The 17,413-nt window shown below is 58.1% G+C and overlaps 3 protein-coding genes across 6 annotated transcripts in view; 1 reads left to right on the top strand and 2 right to left on the bottom strand.

The window, feature by feature from the left end:
- The window catches only part of LOC103592341 (tenascin-X-like), a 10,017-nt gene extending 1,045 nt beyond the window's left edge, over positions 1 to 8,972 (top strand). Inside the window, exons 2-18 of the mRNA XM_008575012.1 lie at positions 413 to 733; positions 1,311 to 1,598; positions 1,983 to 2,261; positions 3,483 to 3,770; positions 4,906 to 5,214; positions 5,530 to 5,865; positions 5,993 to 6,115; positions 6,235 to 6,378; positions 6,569 to 6,688; positions 6,803 to 6,946; positions 7,039 to 7,169; positions 7,284 to 7,416; positions 7,511 to 7,662; positions 7,754 to 7,850; positions 7,940 to 8,101; positions 8,181 to 8,344; positions 8,680 to 8,972. Of these exons, the coding sequence (XP_008573234.1) occupies positions 413 to 733; positions 1,311 to 1,598; positions 1,983 to 2,261; positions 3,483 to 3,770; positions 4,906 to 5,214; positions 5,530 to 5,865; positions 5,993 to 6,115; positions 6,235 to 6,378; positions 6,569 to 6,688; positions 6,803 to 6,946; positions 7,039 to 7,169; positions 7,284 to 7,416; positions 7,511 to 7,662; positions 7,754 to 7,850; positions 7,940 to 8,101; positions 8,181 to 8,344; positions 8,680 to 8,781 (3,293 nt within the window). The 3' untranslated portion in view covers positions 8,782 to 8,972. The remainder of the gene's footprint in view (positions 1 to 412; positions 734 to 1,310; positions 1,599 to 1,982; positions 2,262 to 3,482; positions 3,771 to 4,905; positions 5,215 to 5,529; positions 5,866 to 5,992; positions 6,116 to 6,234; positions 6,379 to 6,568; positions 6,689 to 6,802; positions 6,947 to 7,038; positions 7,170 to 7,283; positions 7,417 to 7,510; positions 7,663 to 7,753; positions 7,851 to 7,939; positions 8,102 to 8,180; positions 8,345 to 8,679) is intronic.
- On the bottom strand, positions 8,904 to 11,529 carry LOC103592340 (steroid 21-hydroxylase). Of its 2 annotated transcripts, XM_008575010.1 has the most exons (10): positions 11,328 to 11,529; positions 11,154 to 11,243; positions 10,886 to 11,040; positions 10,688 to 10,789; positions 10,496 to 10,597; positions 10,305 to 10,391; positions 9,962 to 10,162; positions 9,539 to 9,717; positions 9,358 to 9,461; positions 8,904 to 9,259 (listed from the first exon to the last, which is right to left on the bottom strand). In XM_008575010.1, the coding sequence occupies exons 1-10, from the start codon at positions 11,527 to 11,529 to the stop codon at positions 8,994 to 8,996; spliced, it is 1,488 nt and encodes a 495-aa protein (XP_008573232.1). In that variant the 3' UTR covers positions 8,904 to 8,993. The 2 variants fall into 2 exon arrangements, with proteins under 2 accessions (XP_008573232.1, XP_008573233.1); XM_008575011.1 differs by lacking the exon at positions 11,154 to 11,243.
- A 2,996-nt stretch (positions 11,530 to 14,525) lies between these two features.
- The window catches only part of C4A (complement component 4A (Rodgers blood group)), a 14,673-nt gene continuing 11,785 nt past the window's right edge, over positions 14,526 to 17,413 (bottom strand). For all 3 annotated transcript variants that reach the window (XM_008575013.1, XM_008575015.1, XM_008575014.1), the window contains exons 36-41: positions 16,029 to 16,131; positions 15,772 to 15,861; positions 15,592 to 15,690; positions 15,352 to 15,435; positions 14,968 to 15,100; positions 14,526 to 14,795 (exon numbers count right to left, since the gene is read on the bottom strand). In XM_008575013.1, coding sequence (XP_008573235.1) covers positions 14,654 to 14,795; positions 14,968 to 15,100; positions 15,352 to 15,435; positions 15,592 to 15,690; positions 15,772 to 15,861; positions 16,029 to 16,131 — 651 coding nt within the window. In that variant the 3' untranslated portion in view covers positions 14,526 to 14,653. The remainder of the gene's footprint in view (positions 14,796 to 14,967; positions 15,101 to 15,351; positions 15,436 to 15,591; positions 15,691 to 15,771; positions 15,862 to 16,028; positions 16,132 to 17,413) is intronic.

Below are 17,413 nucleotides of genomic sequence, written 5' to 3' on the forward strand. Positions count from 1 at the left end.
GTGGGAGGGTCACCCTCATGCTCTTTGGGGACGACTGAGCAGGGGATGGTTCAGAGATCTTAGTCAGTACCACAGACCTGCTTGTGGCTGAGGCTGTGGCTCCCTTTGTCCGTCCTCTGTGCTTGACCGTGGCTCCTCCTGGGCAGTCAGGGGTCATGGAGAGCTGTGCTGTAGTGGTGGCTACCCTGGGAGCCCATAGCTGACCCTGGAGCTTGGGCATGTTTGGTAGCTGTCAGCCCAGCAGGACCACCGAGCCCCAAATGGGCTTGTGTGAACTAACTTCAGGGTCTCTAGTCATGGTCAAGGCTGGTCCATCCTTCTCTCCAAGACCCCAGGACATCCCCAGGCACCTTGCCTCACCCTCTCTGTCTCTCTTCCTCAGCTGCAGAAGAAGAGGCCCCCACCCCAACAGAGGTGGATGAGACCCCCAGCCCCACAGAACCCAGCACGGAGGCCCCGGAACCCCCTGAGGAGCCACTCCTGGGGGAGCTGGCAGTGACAGAATCGTCCCCAGACTCACTGAGCCTCTCCTGGACTGTCCCCCAGGGCCGCTTTGACTCTTTCACTGTCCAGTACAAGGACAGGGACGGGCGGCCCCAGGTGGTGCATGTTGGGGGCGAGGAGAGTGAGGTCACCGTGGGGGGCCTGGAGCCTGGGCGCAAGTACAAGATGCACCTGTACGGCCTCCACGAGGGGCGGCGCGTGGGCCCTGTGTCCACCATTGGCATGACCAGTGAGTTTCTCTCTATTGCTCTCTTGTTTTTCCCTTTGGATCTCAGCTACTCTTAGCAATGGGCCTGTAGATTCCCGCCTCTTTTTCTCAAATGTTGCTAACAGTGTTGCCTCATCCTTGAATTGAGTGAGGATCAGTGGAGACTTCGTTTGGCTTCAGAAGGGCATGTAGTCTGTGCCCCATAAAGCCTAGCTTCCCTGCTCACGTGTTGATTCAGAACCTCCAGGTTTCCCAGTTGTGCATTTGCTGCTGGCTTTCTTCCCGGGCACAGCAGTGGCTTGGAGCATGCTCTAGAATCAGGCTGCCTTGTTCTGACTCTGCCTGCAAATGTACTAACTGTGCAATTTTGCAAGTATTTCTAATCCTCTCTATGCCTCAGATCCTTGCTCAATAGGGGTGATAATAATAATAACACCCACTTCCTATGCTTTGCAGGGTTAAATGCGCCACAGTTTGTGAACTGCTTACAGCCATGCCTGGCACATAGGAAGTGCTTCGTAAGAGGTTGCTATACAATGTTTGTTTCACAGCCTGGGGAATGCACTTGCTGACCCCTCACTCCTCTGCTCTGTTCCAGGCTTCCTGCCCACAGAGCCCCCTGTGGAGCCCCGCTTGGGCGAGCTGGCTGTGGCAGCAGTGACCTCAGACACAGTGCGTCTCTCGTGGACAGTGGCTCAGGGCACCTTCGACTCCTTCCTGGTCCAGTACAGAGATGGGCAGGGGCAGCTTCAGGCAGTGCCCGTGAGCACAGACCTCCGTGAGGTCACAGTCTCGGGTCTGGGCCCTGCCCGCAAGTATAAGTTCCTACTCTTTGGACTCCGGGATGGGAAGCGCCATGGCCCAGTCTCTGTGGATGCAAAGACTGGTGAGTGGGGCTGGAGGCCTCTTTCCGCCTGGGAAACCCCTGGCCATCCTTCGCCCCCTTGTGGTGACAGTTGGAATTTTATGTTTATGTGCACATTCCAGGCCTCGGGGCCTCAGGACCCATTTGTTTATTTATTGGATCCAGTGACATGCATGCCCTGACCTCTCCTTTTCCCCTCACTCCCATCTTTTTCCCTACTCTGCCTCCATCCCAAAGGACACTTGCTTTCTTGCCTGGCTTCTCTTTTATCCCTACTCCTGGTCCAGTCACCCCCTCCCAGCTCCCCAGGCCAGCTCACAGAGCCAGGGCGCCCTGAGGAAGCTCAAGGGTCTCTGCTGCCATGAGCTTTCTGTCACTCTTAATGCACCTCATTCTGTTTTGCAGTCCCAGACACAAAACCCTCTCCCCACCTGGGGGAGCTGACAGTGACTGATGTGACCCCTGACTCCGTGGACCTCTTGTGGACAGTCCTTGAGGGCGAATTTGACTCCTTCGTGATCCAGTACAAGGACAGGGACGGGCAGCCCCAGGTGGTGCCGGTGGCTGCAGACCAGCGGGAAGTCACCATCCCCAGCCTGGCGCCCAATAGGAAATACAAGTTCCTGCTCTATGGTCTGGCGGGCAGGAAGCGGCTGGGCCCAGTCTCTGCTGATGGCACCACGGGTGAGCCCAGCCCTGCCTCCCACCTTTTCCAGAGCTGCCCCTTATCTAGCCCCGGGAGCCGGCCCCATGGCCTTTCCACAAAATTTATTCTGGCTTCAGCCTTGGCATGACAATCATAACAGCAAAAGCAAGTTGCTGCTGTGTGCCAGGCACAGCTGTGAGCATTTTATACATATTGTTTCCTTTGTTCACTGATGGCCAGTGAAGTATAAAGGGCCCAGACTTTGCGACAGGCAGACCTGTGTCCCCATTCCTGTCCAGTCCTTGCCAGCTATGTGACCATGGACAAGTCCCCTTGCCCCTGAACCTTGGTTTCCTCACTTGCATAATGGTTCTGAGTAATGCTCACGGGCACTCAGTCATTGTTCCCATCCTGCTCCCTCTGTCCCAACTCGGAGGCAAGAGGTGGAAAATAAGAGAGGGCTTGGCTGCAAGAAGACTGTGGAAAAATCCGGTGTCACTGTGCCCATGACTCAGTCCCCTGAGGAAGGGGTGGGGTGGGTCACTGACCCTTACCCCACACCCAGGACCATGAGTCACCGTGTCCAGAGGACGGAGCAGCCGGCCAGTTGGGGCCCCAAACCCTCACTGTGGAGAGTGGGTACGGGCTTTCCCTCCGGCCTGCATCCTTCAACACCCACCCCACCTGGGCAAGTGTCTTCTCTGCTCTGCTCTTAATTCTCCCAGCTCTGCCCCCAGCTCCTCCCTCCGCCCCACATGGCTGCCCTGGTCTCGTGGTGTTAGTGCAGGGCCAAAGACACAGGTGGCAGGGATGGCCCAGGCTGAGGGCCATGAAGGGAGGTCATGGGAGCCCATGAGGGGGCTGGGTGCCCAACCTGGCTCTCACCAGCAGTGTCTCCTGACTACCCAGACACCCCCTGCAAGTCCCTCTCAGCTCTGGGGCTGGGGTTCAGAGGAAACTAAGGCCTTCTCTGAATAACCAGCCACCCCTCTCTTGGGAGATAATCTTTTACGTATTTACTGCACCCTTGTTCACAGCAGGGGGCAGGAAGGAGTTTGGGCAGTGGCCTCCAGAGGAGACAGGGCTGCTTTCCCTCATTCCTGTGTGACAGGATCAGAGCAGGCTTGTCTGTCTCCTCAGGTGGCTGTCCCTGCAGCCACACTTCAGGGACCCTTCTCCAGACCCTCACACCTCCCCAAAATTGCCAGGGCTGAGGTAAAGGCACCTCTTGACTAAGTTTCTCCCCTCTCTCTGTATAGCTCCCCTGGAGAAGGAGCCGCAGCCCCCACCCCGCCTCGGGAAACTGACAGTGACTGGCGAGACCTCAGACTCCGTGCACCTGTCATGGATGGTGGCCCAGGGCCCCTTTGACTCCTTTGTGGTCCAGTACAGGGACAGGGACGGGCAGCCCCAGGCAGTGCCTGTGACCGCAGACCAGCATGAGGTCACCATAGTGGGCCTGGAGCCTGGAAGGAAATACAAGTTTCTGCTCTATGGGCTCCTGGGAGGGAAGCGCCTGGGCCCTGTCTCCATCCTGGGAGTGACAGGTGAGGCTGTCCTGCTTGGTTCTAGCAAGGTGGACTGAGGGGTTTCCTTGTGCCTCTGGGCTGAAGACAAAGGGACTGGCTGGAGTAGGCAGGTGGGAAGAGAGGGCCCTGGCCAGGGCCCAGGAGGAAGGAAGAGTTTGCAGTGGTGTCACCTTTGACACTGATCATGGTCTTGGTCAAAAGAAGAAGCCAGCCTGGCCGGTTAGCTCAGTTGGTTAGAGTATGGTATTATAACACCAGGGCCAAAGGTTTGGATTCCTGTACCAGCCAGGCCAGCCACCAAAGAAAAAAAGCAGAAGCCAGGACAGGTGGGACGGAGGCCTGGTAGTGCCTCCCTCATCTCGACCCCCACTCTCTGCCCCATTGCTGCAGCTCTCCCCCCATTACTTCGTGGGGGAAGCTGCTACCCCCAGCAGGGTGGCCTTGCCCAGACAGGGGCAGACCTCCCTACCATAGATGAGTCAGGAGCATTTCTCAAATGGAAAATCACTGGAAATCAAAACAGGTGGGGACACAGAAACCAATAAAAGTGGCTGCATTTATGAAGCAGGCTCCTCTTCCAGAGGTTTCTGACGCCCATCTCAGGTCAGCTGACCAGGGGCACATGGGCCCGAAACAGCTGGTGTGATTTGCCCCTCACATTCACTGGCCACTTCCACCCTCAGCTTTTCAGAAGGGAGCACCATGTGCCCTGAGCTGAGCAAGTGCCCAGGCTGTCAGCACAGGCGTCTTGGGTGGGGCAGAGCCTTTGCGGACCTCTAGCAGTGGGGCCCGATGGGACACTGGGTGCAGAAGGGAAAACAAATACCTGACTCAGACAAGCCCAGGAGCCCACAGGGAGCAGTGGGTCCATAGCAGCTTCCTGAGCTGGAGACAGGCCATAGTGTTGGGGCTCAGAGGCCCCATGGGTGGCAGGAGTCAGTGCCAAAGCAGGGATGTGGCAGATTGTAGAGATGAAAGATGTTAGAGGAGCCTCGGTCCCTCCCGTCTCTCCAGCTGGCTACCATGGCCAGGACCTGTAAAGTCTCCACTTCAGCCTGGGCCAGCCCTGGGACCCCTCACTGGGAGCAGGGTGGAAAGGGGAAGGCCCTAGGCACCCACCACTCAGCTTTTCCCTCGGGCTTCTCCCACACAGCCCCAGAAGAGGACACGCCAGCCACAGACACCCCCGAGCCCCCTGAAGAGCCCAGGTTAGGGATGCTGACAGTGACTGACACAAGCCCAGACTCCCTGCGCCTCTCGTGGAGTGTGGCCCGGGGCCCCTTTGACTCCTTCGTGGTCCAGTATCAGGACACAGATGGGCAGCCCCAGGCCTTGCTCGTGGATGGCGACCAGAACAAGGTCCTCATCTCAGGCCTGGAGCCCAGCACCTCCTACCAGTTCTTCCTCTACGGCCTCCATGAAGGGAAGCGCCTGGGACCCATCTCAGCTGAGAGCACCACAGGTACCACCAGGCCTTGCCCACCCCTAATCTGAGACTGAGATGGGTGAAAGGGGGTGCCCAAAATTGGGGAATATAGGGAAAGAGCATGAGAAAGGTACCAGGGAGGAAGGAAGGGGACTGTATCTGAGCAGCCCTGGGCTCTGCTCAAACATGCTGCAGCTGTAGATGCTTCTGCAGGGATGCAAGCCCCTCACTAGCTCCATTTTACAGATGGGGAAACAAGGTCCATGGTGGGGCGGTGGAAGGGCCCTGCCCCAGGCCACTGAGCTGGTGTGCCCTGTCTCCAAACCCTTCTCTCCTCCCTACTCCATGCAGGGCCAGCTCCTGCTGGTCAGACCCCAGGGGAGCCAGGGCCCCGCCTGTCCCAGCTGTTGGTGACTGACGTGACCACCAGTTCGCTGCGGCTCAACTGGGAGGCTCCGCTCGGGGCCTTCGACTCCTTCTTGCTGCGCTTTGGGGTCCCGTCACCAAGCAGTCTGGAGCCATATCCACGTCCTCTGCTGCAGCGGGAACTGACTGTGCCTGGGACACGGCACTCGGCTGTGCTCCGGGACCTGCGTCCAGGGACCCTGTACAGCCTGACGCTGTATGGGCTGCGTGGGCCCCACAAGGCCGACAGCATCCAGGGCACTGCCCGTACCCTCAGCCCAGGCAAGGCCCCACGCTGCCCCAAAGGGGGGGTGGTGGAAAGGGGGTGGTGAGCATGTCTGGAGCCAGTGGGCCCAGGGAGAAGGAGAGGTGCCCTGCACTCACCACGACTCCTTGCCCTCCTCCCCAGTTCTGGAGAGCCCCCGTGACCTCCAGTTCAGCGAAATCAGGGAGACCTCAGCCAAGGTCAACTGGGTGCCCCCACCATCCAGGGTGGACAGCTTCAAAGTTTCCTACCAGCTGGCAGATGGAGGTGACACCGTTTTGCCCATGTCCTTGTTTGCTCTCATTCCTCCTGCCCCTGCACTCTGCCCACCCTCCAGCTGCTCTCAGGGGTGCTGGGTAACCTCCCAACCACCGACATGATTTCAGGGGAGCCACAGAGCGTGCAGGTGGACGGCCGGGCCCAGACCCAGAAGCTCCAGGGGCTGATCCCGGGCGCTCGCTACGAGGTGACTGTGGTCTCCGTCCGCAGCTTTGAGGAGAGTGAGCCGCTCACAGGCTTCCTTACCACAGGTGAGCGGACTGGGACCCAGGGAAAGAGCTAGGGGGATGAGAAATTGAGAGCATGGTGGAAGTTGAGTGAATTGGGGCGGGAGAAGATGCTGGAGGCTCCAGTTGGGGACGATAGGCCCAGTGAAGTTTGGGAAAGTAAGGGGCAGGGAGAACAGCCAGAGACACCTCTGAGCCCCTCCCCTTCTCCCAGTTCCTGATGGCCCCACCCAACTGCGTGCCCTGAACTTGACCGAGGGATCCGCCCTGCTGCACTGGAAGCCCCCCCAGAACCCTGTGGACACATATGATGTCCAGGTCACAGCCCCCAGAGGTGAGCATGACTGAGGCCTCTGGAGGGGAGTTGTTCGGGGTGGGCAGGGCAGGGGCAGGCTGGACACTGGCAGGGCATGGAGGGGCAGAAGCTGACACCCACCCCTGCTCCCAGCCCCGCCTCTGCAGGCTGCAGCCCCCGGCAGCGCTGTGGACTACGCGCTGCACGGCCTTGTGCTCCACACCAACTACACTGCGACCGTGCGTGGCCTTCGGGGCCCCAACATCACCTCCCCAGCCAGCATTACCTTCACCACGGGTACAGCCTGGGGTTGGGGGACAGGGGAGGGGAGGTGCGAGGGCACCAGGATGGGCTCATCCCCCTCTTCTCTTCCCACCTTCCTCTCCCAGGGTTAGAGGCTCCCCAGGACTTGGAGGCCAAGGAAGTGACCCCCCGCACGGCCCTGCTCACTTGGATTGAACCCGAAGTCCCACCCACAGGTTACCTGCTCAGCTTCGATACCCCTGGTGGACAGACCCAGGTGACCCCCCACCCCACTGGCCGACACCCCTCCCTGGGTTAATTCCAGGAGGTGCTGCCTCTGGATCTCCCAGCGCCTCCCTCTCCCCTGACCTGCCCCTTGTCTGTCCCACAGGAGATCCTGCTCCCAGGAGGGGTCACTTCTCACCAGCTCCTTGGCCTCTTTCCCTCCACCCCCTACAGTGCCCGGCTGCGGGCCATGTGGGGCGAGAGCTTCACTCCGCCTGTGTCCACCTCCTTCACCACTGGTACCGGGAGCAGGGGCCTGAGGTCGGGGGCTAGGTTGGCAGCAGGGATCTAAGGTTTGGATAAAGGACCAGCCCCTCACTCTCTTCTTCCTAGGTGGACTGCGGATCCCCTTCCCCCGGGACTGTGGGGAGGAGATGCAGAACGGGGCCAGCACCTCCAGGACCACCACCATCTTCCTCAACGGCAACCGCGAGAGGCCCCTGAACGTGTTTTGCGACATGGAGACTGATGGGGGTGGCTGGCTGGTGGGTGGCAGTGGGAAACCCAGGGGTCTGTGTAGGGCAGGGACAGCTGCCCAGGAGCCAGAGTCTCATGGTGCCCCCACCTGCTGCCCAGGTGTTCCAGCGCCGCATGGATGGCCAGACGGACTTCTGGAGGGACTGGGAGGACTATGCCCACGGTTTTGGGAACATCTCTGGGGAATTCTGGCTGGGTTAGTGCCCCACAGGGATTGAGGAACTTGGGAGGGGGTGGGGACCCCATGGACTCTAGATCCTGATGTGGGCATGTCTCCATCCCCAGGCAATGAGGCCCTGTACAGCCTGACGCAGGCTGGTGACTACTCCATGCGCGTAGACTTGCGGGCTGGGGACGAGGCTGTGTTCGCTCAGTATGACTCCTTCCGAGTAGACTCAGCTGCCGACTACTACCGCCTCCACCTCGAGGGCTACCACGGCACCGCAGGTAAGGGCGTGCTGTGGGCCAGGATGGTGGGTGGGCTGGGAGGGGAGGCCCTCACCGCTCCTTGCCACTCCCTGCCCAGGGGACTCCATGAGCTACCACAGTGGCAGTGTCTTTTCCGCTCGTGATCGAGATCCCAACAACTTGCTCATCTCCTGCGCTGTCTCCTACCGAGGGGCCTGGTGGTACAGGAACTGCCACTATGCCAACCTCAATGGGCTCTACGGGAGCACAGTGGACCACCAGGTGAGGGAGAAAGCTTCCAGCTGGAGGTGGTTGGGGCTCAGCCTGCCTGGGTTTGAACCTACAGTGTGACAGGACAAGTGAATGTGCCACTGAGTGCCTCAGGTCCCCATCTGTGAAATGGGACAATAATACCAACCTCACAGAGTTATCTTGAGGAAATGATTTATTGGACGGAAAGGGCCAGCTTGGGATTGAGCCTCAATCCTTTGCAGTTGAGGGTCACAGAGGGAGCAGGGAGGGGAGGTTGACTGATTTCTGGGAACCACCTCCTACAGAGTCAGGGATGAGAACAGATGGCAGGGCCAGCTGTGACTCTCTTGACCACCCTTTTCCAGGGAGTGAGCTGGTACCACTGGAAAGGCTTTGAGTTCTCGGTGCCCTTCACGGAAATGAAGCTGAGGCCAAGAAGCTATCGGCCCCCGGCTGGGGGAGGCTGAGTTGCTGCCCACCTCTCTCGCACCCCAGTATGACTGCCGAGCACTGAGGGGTCGCGCCAAGAAGATCCGGGGCCCCCTTCATCACCAGCCACCGGAGGAAGACTTCTCTGCCTGCGATCTCACAGCACCATGTTTACAGGGGGGAGGGGAGGGGTTGTATGGGAGCAATAAAGGAGAAACTGAGGCACGTGGCTGGCAGTGGTCCTACCCTGTCACTGGCACTGGCCCAGGCGCAGGGCCCCCATCCCCCGGGGCTGTAGCCGCACCTGAAAAGGCTGCATGTTGAGGGTGATGCCACAGTAGGGCTGGGGCTGCAGAGACGGCAGGGAACCCGCGGGTGGCAGCAGTGTGAAAGCCTGCAGCAGTCGGGCCAGCACCACAAAGAGCTCCAGGCGTGCCAGTGGCTCGCCCAGGCACACGCGTGCCCCACAGCCAAAGGCCAGTGCCCTAGGGCTCTTGCCTGGCTCCAGGAAGCGGTCTACAGGCAGATGGACAGGGCAGGATGGTGTCAGCAGCCAGCAGGACCAGTGCTCACCACCTCCACCTCTGCAAGGCACACCCTGGCCTCCCACCTACCAGGCCGGAACTCATGTGGCTGCTCCCAGACCGTCTCATCGAGGTGGGCGCCTTGGAGGTTGGGGATGACGACCATGCCCTTGGGGATGTCATAGCCCAAGATGCTGAGGGAGGGCAGAGTTAGAGGCTGGCCAGGACCTGCTCGGGCCTTCCTCACTCATCCCTAACCCTCGGGAGTCACCTGCTGAGCTGCATGGTACGGTGGGGCAAGGCCAAGGGCACAGCAGGCCGCAGGCGCAGCACCTCAGCGATGGTGGCGTTGAGCAATGGCAGCCGCGCACGGTCCTTGTATGAGACCTGGGAGCCTGAGACGCTGGGGCCCAGTTCGAGGTCTATCTCCTCCTGCAGTCGTCGCTGAATCTAGGAAGTGGGGGCAAGCCTGACATCCAGTGTCCAAGCCCTCCCCAGCTAACCACCAGCTTCCCAGCCTCCAGCCACTCCCTTAAGTCACCAGCGGAGCTTTTGTGCCAGCTGGGAGAAGCCTGCCCCCTCGTGGCAAACATGGCCTGAGTCAGGATGCAGTGCTTAGAGCAGAGCCAGCTGGGTTCCTGTGGCCCTGGCCAGGCTGCCAGGGAGGAGTCTTTTGCCTCCCCTCAGGGCGCACCTCAGGGTGGTGAAGCAAGAAAGCCACAGCCCAGGAGAGGGTGATCGCTGTGGTGTCAGTGCCACCGATGAAAAGGTCCACCAGAGCCATGTGCACATGCCCTTCAAGGAGCTGTCCCGGGCCCTCTGCCACTCTCAGATGCTCCACCTCTTGGAGCATGTAGTCCGTCATGTCCCTCCACTGTCCTGCCACCAGGCTGTCCTGTGGAAGGCAAGAGGATCTGGCTGAGTGCCTGTCTTGGGGATGGGGGGAGGGGGTGGCAGCAGGCCCAGAACTGGGGGGCTACTGATAACCTGCCTAGCAGCGGTGCTGGGGCAGCAGCACCCTTGGCTGTGGGTCCCACCTTGTGCTGCCTCAGCTGCTTCTCTACAATGTGGTCCCTGTTCTTCACAATCTGCTTCAGCCGCCAGAGACCTGGGTTGGGGAAGAACTGGGGCAGGAAGCAAGACAGTGTAGCTGCTACGAAGGAAGCCGGTTCCTCCACCTCCACCCTTTCTCCCAGGACCCAGCAGATTCTGGGCTCTACCTCCTCACCCTGAGAAAGGGAACAATGTCCAAAAGTTGGATGGACCAGTGGTCCCAGGTTTTCATCAAGTCCCGGACACAGTTGTGAAAGACACGTACCGTGGTGTCCTCCTGCTGGAAAAGGAGGGAATATTTTCAGTCAGGACCAGGAGAGGGTCATGGAGGGGCTGAGGGTTGGGCCCAAGGGGATGTGAGGGCAACCTTGACCTTGTCTCCAAAGGTGAGGTGGCAGATGATGCTGCAGGTGAGGAGAGAGAATTCCTTCTGGATGGCCACAGGGGCACCAGCCTGGGCTCTCATGCGCTGTGGAGAAGGAGCGTGAGCTGGGCGGGCCAGGCCACAGGGGCGCTGCTGGGAGACGTGAGCTGACCCGCAGCGAGCATGGGATCCCAGCCTCACCTCGCAGAACTCCTGGGTTAGCCGCTCCACCAGGGGCTCCATGAGATTGCGCATGCCCAGCAGCAGGGCCGAGCGGGTGAGTTTCTTGTGGGCCTTCCAGAGCAGGGAGTAGTCTCCTACTGACAGGTCTGGATAGTGCTGAGACACCAGCTTATCTGCAGGTGGGATTGAGGGGTGGAAGGTGGGAGCTGACCAAAGAAGCCAAGGCCTGACCTTTTGCCTCTCCCAACCCCTGCCTCTTCCCTCAAGAAATACCCCCAGCCCTTACAGGACAGTATATGGGGTCTGCCAGCAAAGTCCACCCACTTTCTGACCATGGCCTCCTCTATGGTCCTCTTGGAGTTCAGCACCACCACATCTAGGGGAGAGCCAACAGGGTGTCAGCAGGGGGAGGACTCCCCTGCCCTTCTATGGTGGGGCCAGGGAGGGAGATGGCTCTCACCTTGCAGCCCAAGGCGGAGCCTGTAGATAGGGCCGAGTTTCTGGGTCAGGCCAAGAAGATAGATGGGAAGGTTGGGCTGCAGCAGGTGCAGAAAACCTGGGGCGAGAGGCGGAAGGTGGAGATTCCTGAGCAACCACCATCCCCACAGCAGGCGGGCGCCCGCCAGCAGGGCCAGCAGCAGCAGCAGCCCAAGGAACAGCATGGCCAGAGACCTATGCAAAGGCCCTAGCACAGCCTCTTATAGCTCTTGAGCCCCAGCCATCCATCCTGCTGCTTTGGCTGTTTGGGGGCGTCCCTTGACCCCTACCCTCAGCTCCCTTCCCACCGACCATCCTGCCCACAGAGTGTCCCGCCCACAGAGTGGCACATTCCTGGAATGGCACCAGTCTCATTGGCCTTGGGGAGTCCACATTTCAAAGACTGACCATCCATCAAGAAAAAAGAAAGGGAATCGCAACCCTGACCTTTCTCCTACAGCCGGATCAGCTTTCTGGCTCCACGTCAGACATGTGGGCAAATGTGCCCCCCACCTGCCACCCACCCCTGGCCTGGACCTCCCCCTTTGCCAACCCACCTTTGACCACTTACTGATACAAAGTTTGTCTCAGAGAGAAAATGACAGTACCTGCCTAATACACCCTCCAGGATTGCCTGAAGGAGAAAATGAGGTGGAAGTGATTTGTGGGGAGTTTTTTTGGGCTTTCTCTAGACTTACAGATATGGTGACCATATGGCCTGGTTTGCCTGCATCATCTCAACATATATCCCTAATCCATGTGTACTTATTAATAAGGCGTCTTTCACTCTCAAAAGTACCCTGAAGACAAAGAATTCTATGGTCCCCCATTTTGGAGCACTTACCATGCACCAGACACTGTTCTAAGTGCTTTACCTGCATTAACTCAATCCTTCACAACCCCACTTTATGGATGAAGAAACTGAGGCAAGAGGCTGAGTGGCTTGCCCAAGAGCATAGCTAGAAAGCAGCAGAGCCAGGATTGAGGCCTGGCCATCTGACTGCAGAATCTGCACCCTTAGCCACTAGGAGCACCTCTCTTCTGCTGCAAGAAAAAGAGACCAACTTGAGTTGGCTTCAGATAAAAATAAGAATTGTTACACAAATTCAGGGGTATCTCAAAGAACCTAAGTACAGGAAAGCAGGGGAGGGGACCTCACTAGCCCTAGAAGGCCAGGGATAAGGAACAGAAAAAGCCCTGAAGGCAGGTAATTTCCTTGCTCTGTCGTTCCTCTCCTCTCTCTTTGCAGTCAGGTCTCTAGTGCGTCCAGGTACAGGCAGAACAGGACTGCCTTCATGGTCAGAGTCTGCAGGTTACAGGTCCAGCCCAGGGAGCGTGTGGATTCCTGGCACCACTGCGAATGCCCTCGTCAATCCAAAGTCCCCAGGAAGGAGCTCAATAGCCACAGCTGGATCTGGATCCAGCCCTACCTGGGAGCTGTAGCCATAAGGGGTGAGGGTGCCACCGGACCAAGTGACTATCAGGGACCACTTCTGTGGGCAAGGAAGCAGTTGAGGGGTCTGGGGAGAGGCAGGACTCAGAGTGAGGTCAGGGCTGCCTGGGAGCTGTATGAGAGGTTAGAGGTGACCTAAGGGCCACACCACCCCCAATCCCCCATCCCTGGCTCTGTTGACAGACCCAGTGCCCAGGGGGGTCTCTCTCCCCCTGGAACTTTACCCAGGGCACAGGCTGTGACATTGGAGAGCTGAGTCTAGATCCCGGCTGTGCCGCCCAGTAGCTTGACCAGTTAACTGCTGAGAGTCCTGGTGGAAGAGGCTCAGGCTCAGCCTGGACCCATGCCCAGGACTGGGAGGGAGTAAACACGGGTGGGATTTCCAACAATAGCTGTCATCTTCTTCATGGTCAGCCTCCCAGCCCCAGGCCCTGTCTTGCAAAACTGCAGCTAAATCCCTGGCTCTGGTAAATGGGTTTATGCCACCACCATGCAGACCAGCTTTTGGGAGAGAGCTCTGATGGGCAGCCACAGAGCAATGTGCGCAAGAACCCCAGGAAGCCTCTGAGACATCTGGGAAAGGTCAGAACTTCGCAAAGTTGCGTGGACTAAGAGGGCTCAATTCAAAAGGAGAGTGAACTGGAAAGCCGGCATGCTCGTGGACATCCCCTCATAAATTGACTCCACTTACCTCGCCATCCCCATCTCCTCCATCCCACTTCCAAGTCCAAATTCGAAACATGATTACATACAGTGCCCCCAAATGTGCTGTCCTGCCCCAGCCTCTGGGCCTTTGTATGTATATCCTGTTCTGCCCCCACTGCCTTCATCCACCCCTGCTCTATTTGTCCAACTCCTTCTCCACCCTCAGAACCCAACTTAGATGTCACTTCCTCCAGGAAGCCTTCCCTACCCCACTTCTGGCACTGCCACCAACCGGTTTAGGCGCCCCACAGGACCACACAGCTCCCTGACATCACCCCTTTCAGAGGATGGGGACTGCCTGTCTTCTCTGTCTCCCCAACTATGAGCTGCAGAGCAAGTGAGTAGCTGCATGTCTGGTCCCGGGCACAGGCTGGGCATGGGGCAAGAGTTCCATGAATTTCTGTTGAGGGACCAAATGGCAGGCTGCTGAATTGTCTTGGTTCCATCAAAACTGATCTATTTCTTTGGATGGGTTTCTGTGTTACCATTGAAGACCCAATGGTGCCACTAAATGAGGCAAAGCTAGGCAAGCAGGGCGAGGACCAAAGTCAGCCATTCAGCTTGTTTAAAACCAGCACCTGGAAATCAGACCTAAGGATTGCACAGCTCTGGGAAAGTTAACTTAAAGCCATCCTGCTGACATGTAGGATCAAGCATCAGCAGGCTTTTAACAAACCAGGACTCAGCTAAAAACGACAGACTCCAGAACTGCCAGCTGCATGAGGACAGAGTGGGGGACGTGTGGCTGGATGGCAGCTCATAAGGCAAAAGAGCTGAGGGGTCAGCTCAGCACAAAGCCCTGCCTGAGGCTGTGGTGACTGGTGATATCCGGGCAGTGGAGTGCTTCAGAAACACTGAGTGGAGGCCTCGGTGTAGACTCTGGTCCTCAGAGTACAGACTGTTGGGCACAGTTCTGCTCAGGTGGTCCCGTGATGGACTAAGCCCTTCATGCGGCATCTGGGAGGGTTCAGGCAGAGCTGGACAACCCAAGGGTCACCCAGGCTTTAAGACACACACTGACACTTTGCTGCCAAAAGCCTTTATTATGCACCAACCCTGCCCAGGGCTGTGTTCAGGAGTCAGGAGCAGCAGCAGACCAGGCACTGCCTCTGCCTGCTCAGGCTCCTCCTGGGGGAGGGGGAGGGCAGCCATTACACCTGGCACCCCTGAGTGCCGTACTCCTGAAGGAAGTCGTTGAGCTGGGCGCAGGCTGCCCGCTGGAGGGTACTCCGGCACAGGCGTTCAGAGGGCATCTCTTCAATCCAGCTATTTGAGTCCAGAAGGTATTGGGGGCTGCAGGGGACAAAGGGGCAGTCAGCAGGGGTCAGAAGGATGAGCAGGTGGGAGTGGAGGGCACGAGGCACCGGGCTTCTGGGGGGCAGGGCCTAGGCACTGGAGATCTGTTCTCTAAGGAAGGTCAAGGGACATGAGGAGAGTGAGAGACTGAGGGGACCGGATGACTCACTTTCCCTTGAGGTCTTGGGTGGCCCCATCCAGACCCATAATCAAATATTCTTTCCCAGGTTCCAAGCGAAGGCGGCAAGAGGCTCGAACCATGAAGTTGCGGGTCTGGCCAGCAGTGGCCTTGGTGTCCTTGGCTGCAGGAGAACGTGCACGAGAGTGTCAGAGGAAAGACAAGGTGTGGGCCGAGCGCAGGGCCAGGTGCTGCCAACACCCTCACTTTAACCTTTGCCACTCCCGACCGGAGGTGCTGCTGCTCCGGTTTATGGGCAAGCCCAAGGCTGCTAAGAGGCTTTGTGCTCAGACCTATCTGGATTTTCACTACTCCAGACAGCCAGACCCCAAACCCAGAGCTCCTCCCACCCCGCCTCTCTAGCTCCCTTCATACTGAAGTGCAGGACTTGGGTGATCTTGGCCTCAAAGAGGCGGAAAGCAGCTCTGCTATCTTCTCGGAGAACCTTGACCCGGAAGCCTAGAGGGATCAGGAGAAGGGAGAGAAGGTTAGCTACCCCAAGGCTCAGAACGAAGAGGCCACAGGGGCCTGTGAGGGGAGCAGGCACACCGGAGAGACTAAAACAGCTGGTCAGTGACAGAGGGTCAGGCCAGGGCCCTGGGCAGGAAGACTGACCGTACTCCACTCGGGGATAGTAGCAGGCAAACTTCATCCTGTACCCATCCTCATCCTGCAGCCCCCGCTCCAGGGCACGACGCTGTCGAGGGCACTTCCCTGAGGGTGGGGACACAGGTGAGACGGTGTGAAGTCCCAGCCAACCAGCTTCCCACCCCTGTCCCAGGCCTGGAGTCTCACCCTCTGCACACTGGCAGACATCAGCAGAGCACAAGGTGGACAAGAGTTTGCTCTTACTTGGTGCCCCATAAAACACGGAACACTTGTGCTCTGGAGAAAAGCAAGAGAGCAGCATTAGGGCGCATGCCTCTCCTCTCTGCCTCCCCAGTCCCGTGGAGCCCCAGGACTCCCTGCTACTCACTGCTCCAGCTCCTGATGTTCCATATGAGAACACCTGTCCCAACCTCCCCTGGACGCCAGGCACTGGGAATGCTCACCGGGGTTGTAGTAGTCATACAGGGTTGCACTGGCTGGCTGCACCAGCCCCACAGCCACTTCCTGCACAGCTCCAAAGCCCACGCACTCCCGCAAGGTGGGAACCTGGCACCGGGGTTGGAGAGAGATCAGGGACCCACCCCTGGGCCTGCAGGCTGCTGGGCTGCCTTTCCTTGGCCTATCTCTGTTTGATTCCCATTGGTCTCATCTCCAGAGTCCTTCACATTCCATTACCTTCCTGCCAAGAGAACTCTAAAAACTGCTCCCCAAGGTCTCTGATGACTTCACTGCCCAGATGGTGACCTTGTCTCCATCTTTGCTGCAGAGTCTCATATCATGGACACGTTCTCTGTGAGACTCTTCTTAAGCTAAGGGTTGGCTCTGGACCATCCCTGGTTCTGACCTGTTCATCTCTTACAGTCCCTTCTTCTCTCTTCCCAGAGGCACAGACCCCAGCCCTGGCTCTTCCCTTCCTCTGCACTCTCCTGTGAGGGTCTCAACCACTCTGTTAGCTTGAGAAGCCAGCAACCCATCCAAGCTGATGATTCCCAAACAACTTCCAGCCCTATCTTTGCATTAGGATTTTGGCAGGATTTATAAATTCTCCAACGCATGCTCCAAACCCACTGGCCCTCCTGACAGCCCTGTCTCCATCACTAATATGACTGTGACCTCCTTAATCTACCTAAGGACAGGTCACCCTGTGTGACCCCAGCGCTCAGGCCCTCGGCCAGACCCCTGCTCTTACCCTCTCAGGGCCAGTCCAGGCCAGAGCCCTTCCAGTTCCCCTCCTAAGCTGGGCAGCCGTCACACCAGCTCCCTGCCCAGGAATCTTCCGGACTCCGCATTTTCTACCATGTTCAACCTAGACTCCTCTGCCTGGCTTCTCAAGCTACTGGGACAGGGGGTCTTCTCTGACCCACAAGCACCTGGCTAATGCTAGCCACCATGCTTTTCTCACACTTTCTCCCAGAGGTTACAGTAAATGTTCAAAAAAAATTTTTGAGGGCCGTCAGAGAGTTGATAACTCTTTGTTTTAGCCAAAGAAGTTCATGAAAAGACAAATACAACTATCATCTATGGCCACTATCACTTTATAACAGAAAATAAACTCTAAAAATAAAAAAATTTTTAAAAATTGGGCCGGCCCGGTGGCGCACTGCTACAGTGCGCCACTTGGGAGCGCGGCGGCGCTCCCACCAAGGGTTCAGATCCCATGTACAGACCGGCCGCTCACTGGCTGAGCGAGGTGCGGGAGCAACACCGAGGGTTGCGATCCCGTTGCCGGTCCCGGTCCGGTACGGGCGCGACACTGAGGGTTGCAATCCATTGCTGGTCACGAAAAAAGACAAAAAAGGAAAAAAATAAAATAAAATAAAATAAAATA

Source organism: Galeopterus variegatus, unplaced genomic scaffold (assembly GCF_000696425.1).
Source record: "Galeopterus variegatus unplaced genomic scaffold, G_variegatus-3.0.2 Scaffold1130, whole genome shotgun sequence".
Lineage (NCBI taxonomy): Eukaryota > Metazoa > Chordata > Mammalia > Dermoptera > Cynocephalidae > Galeopterus > Galeopterus variegatus.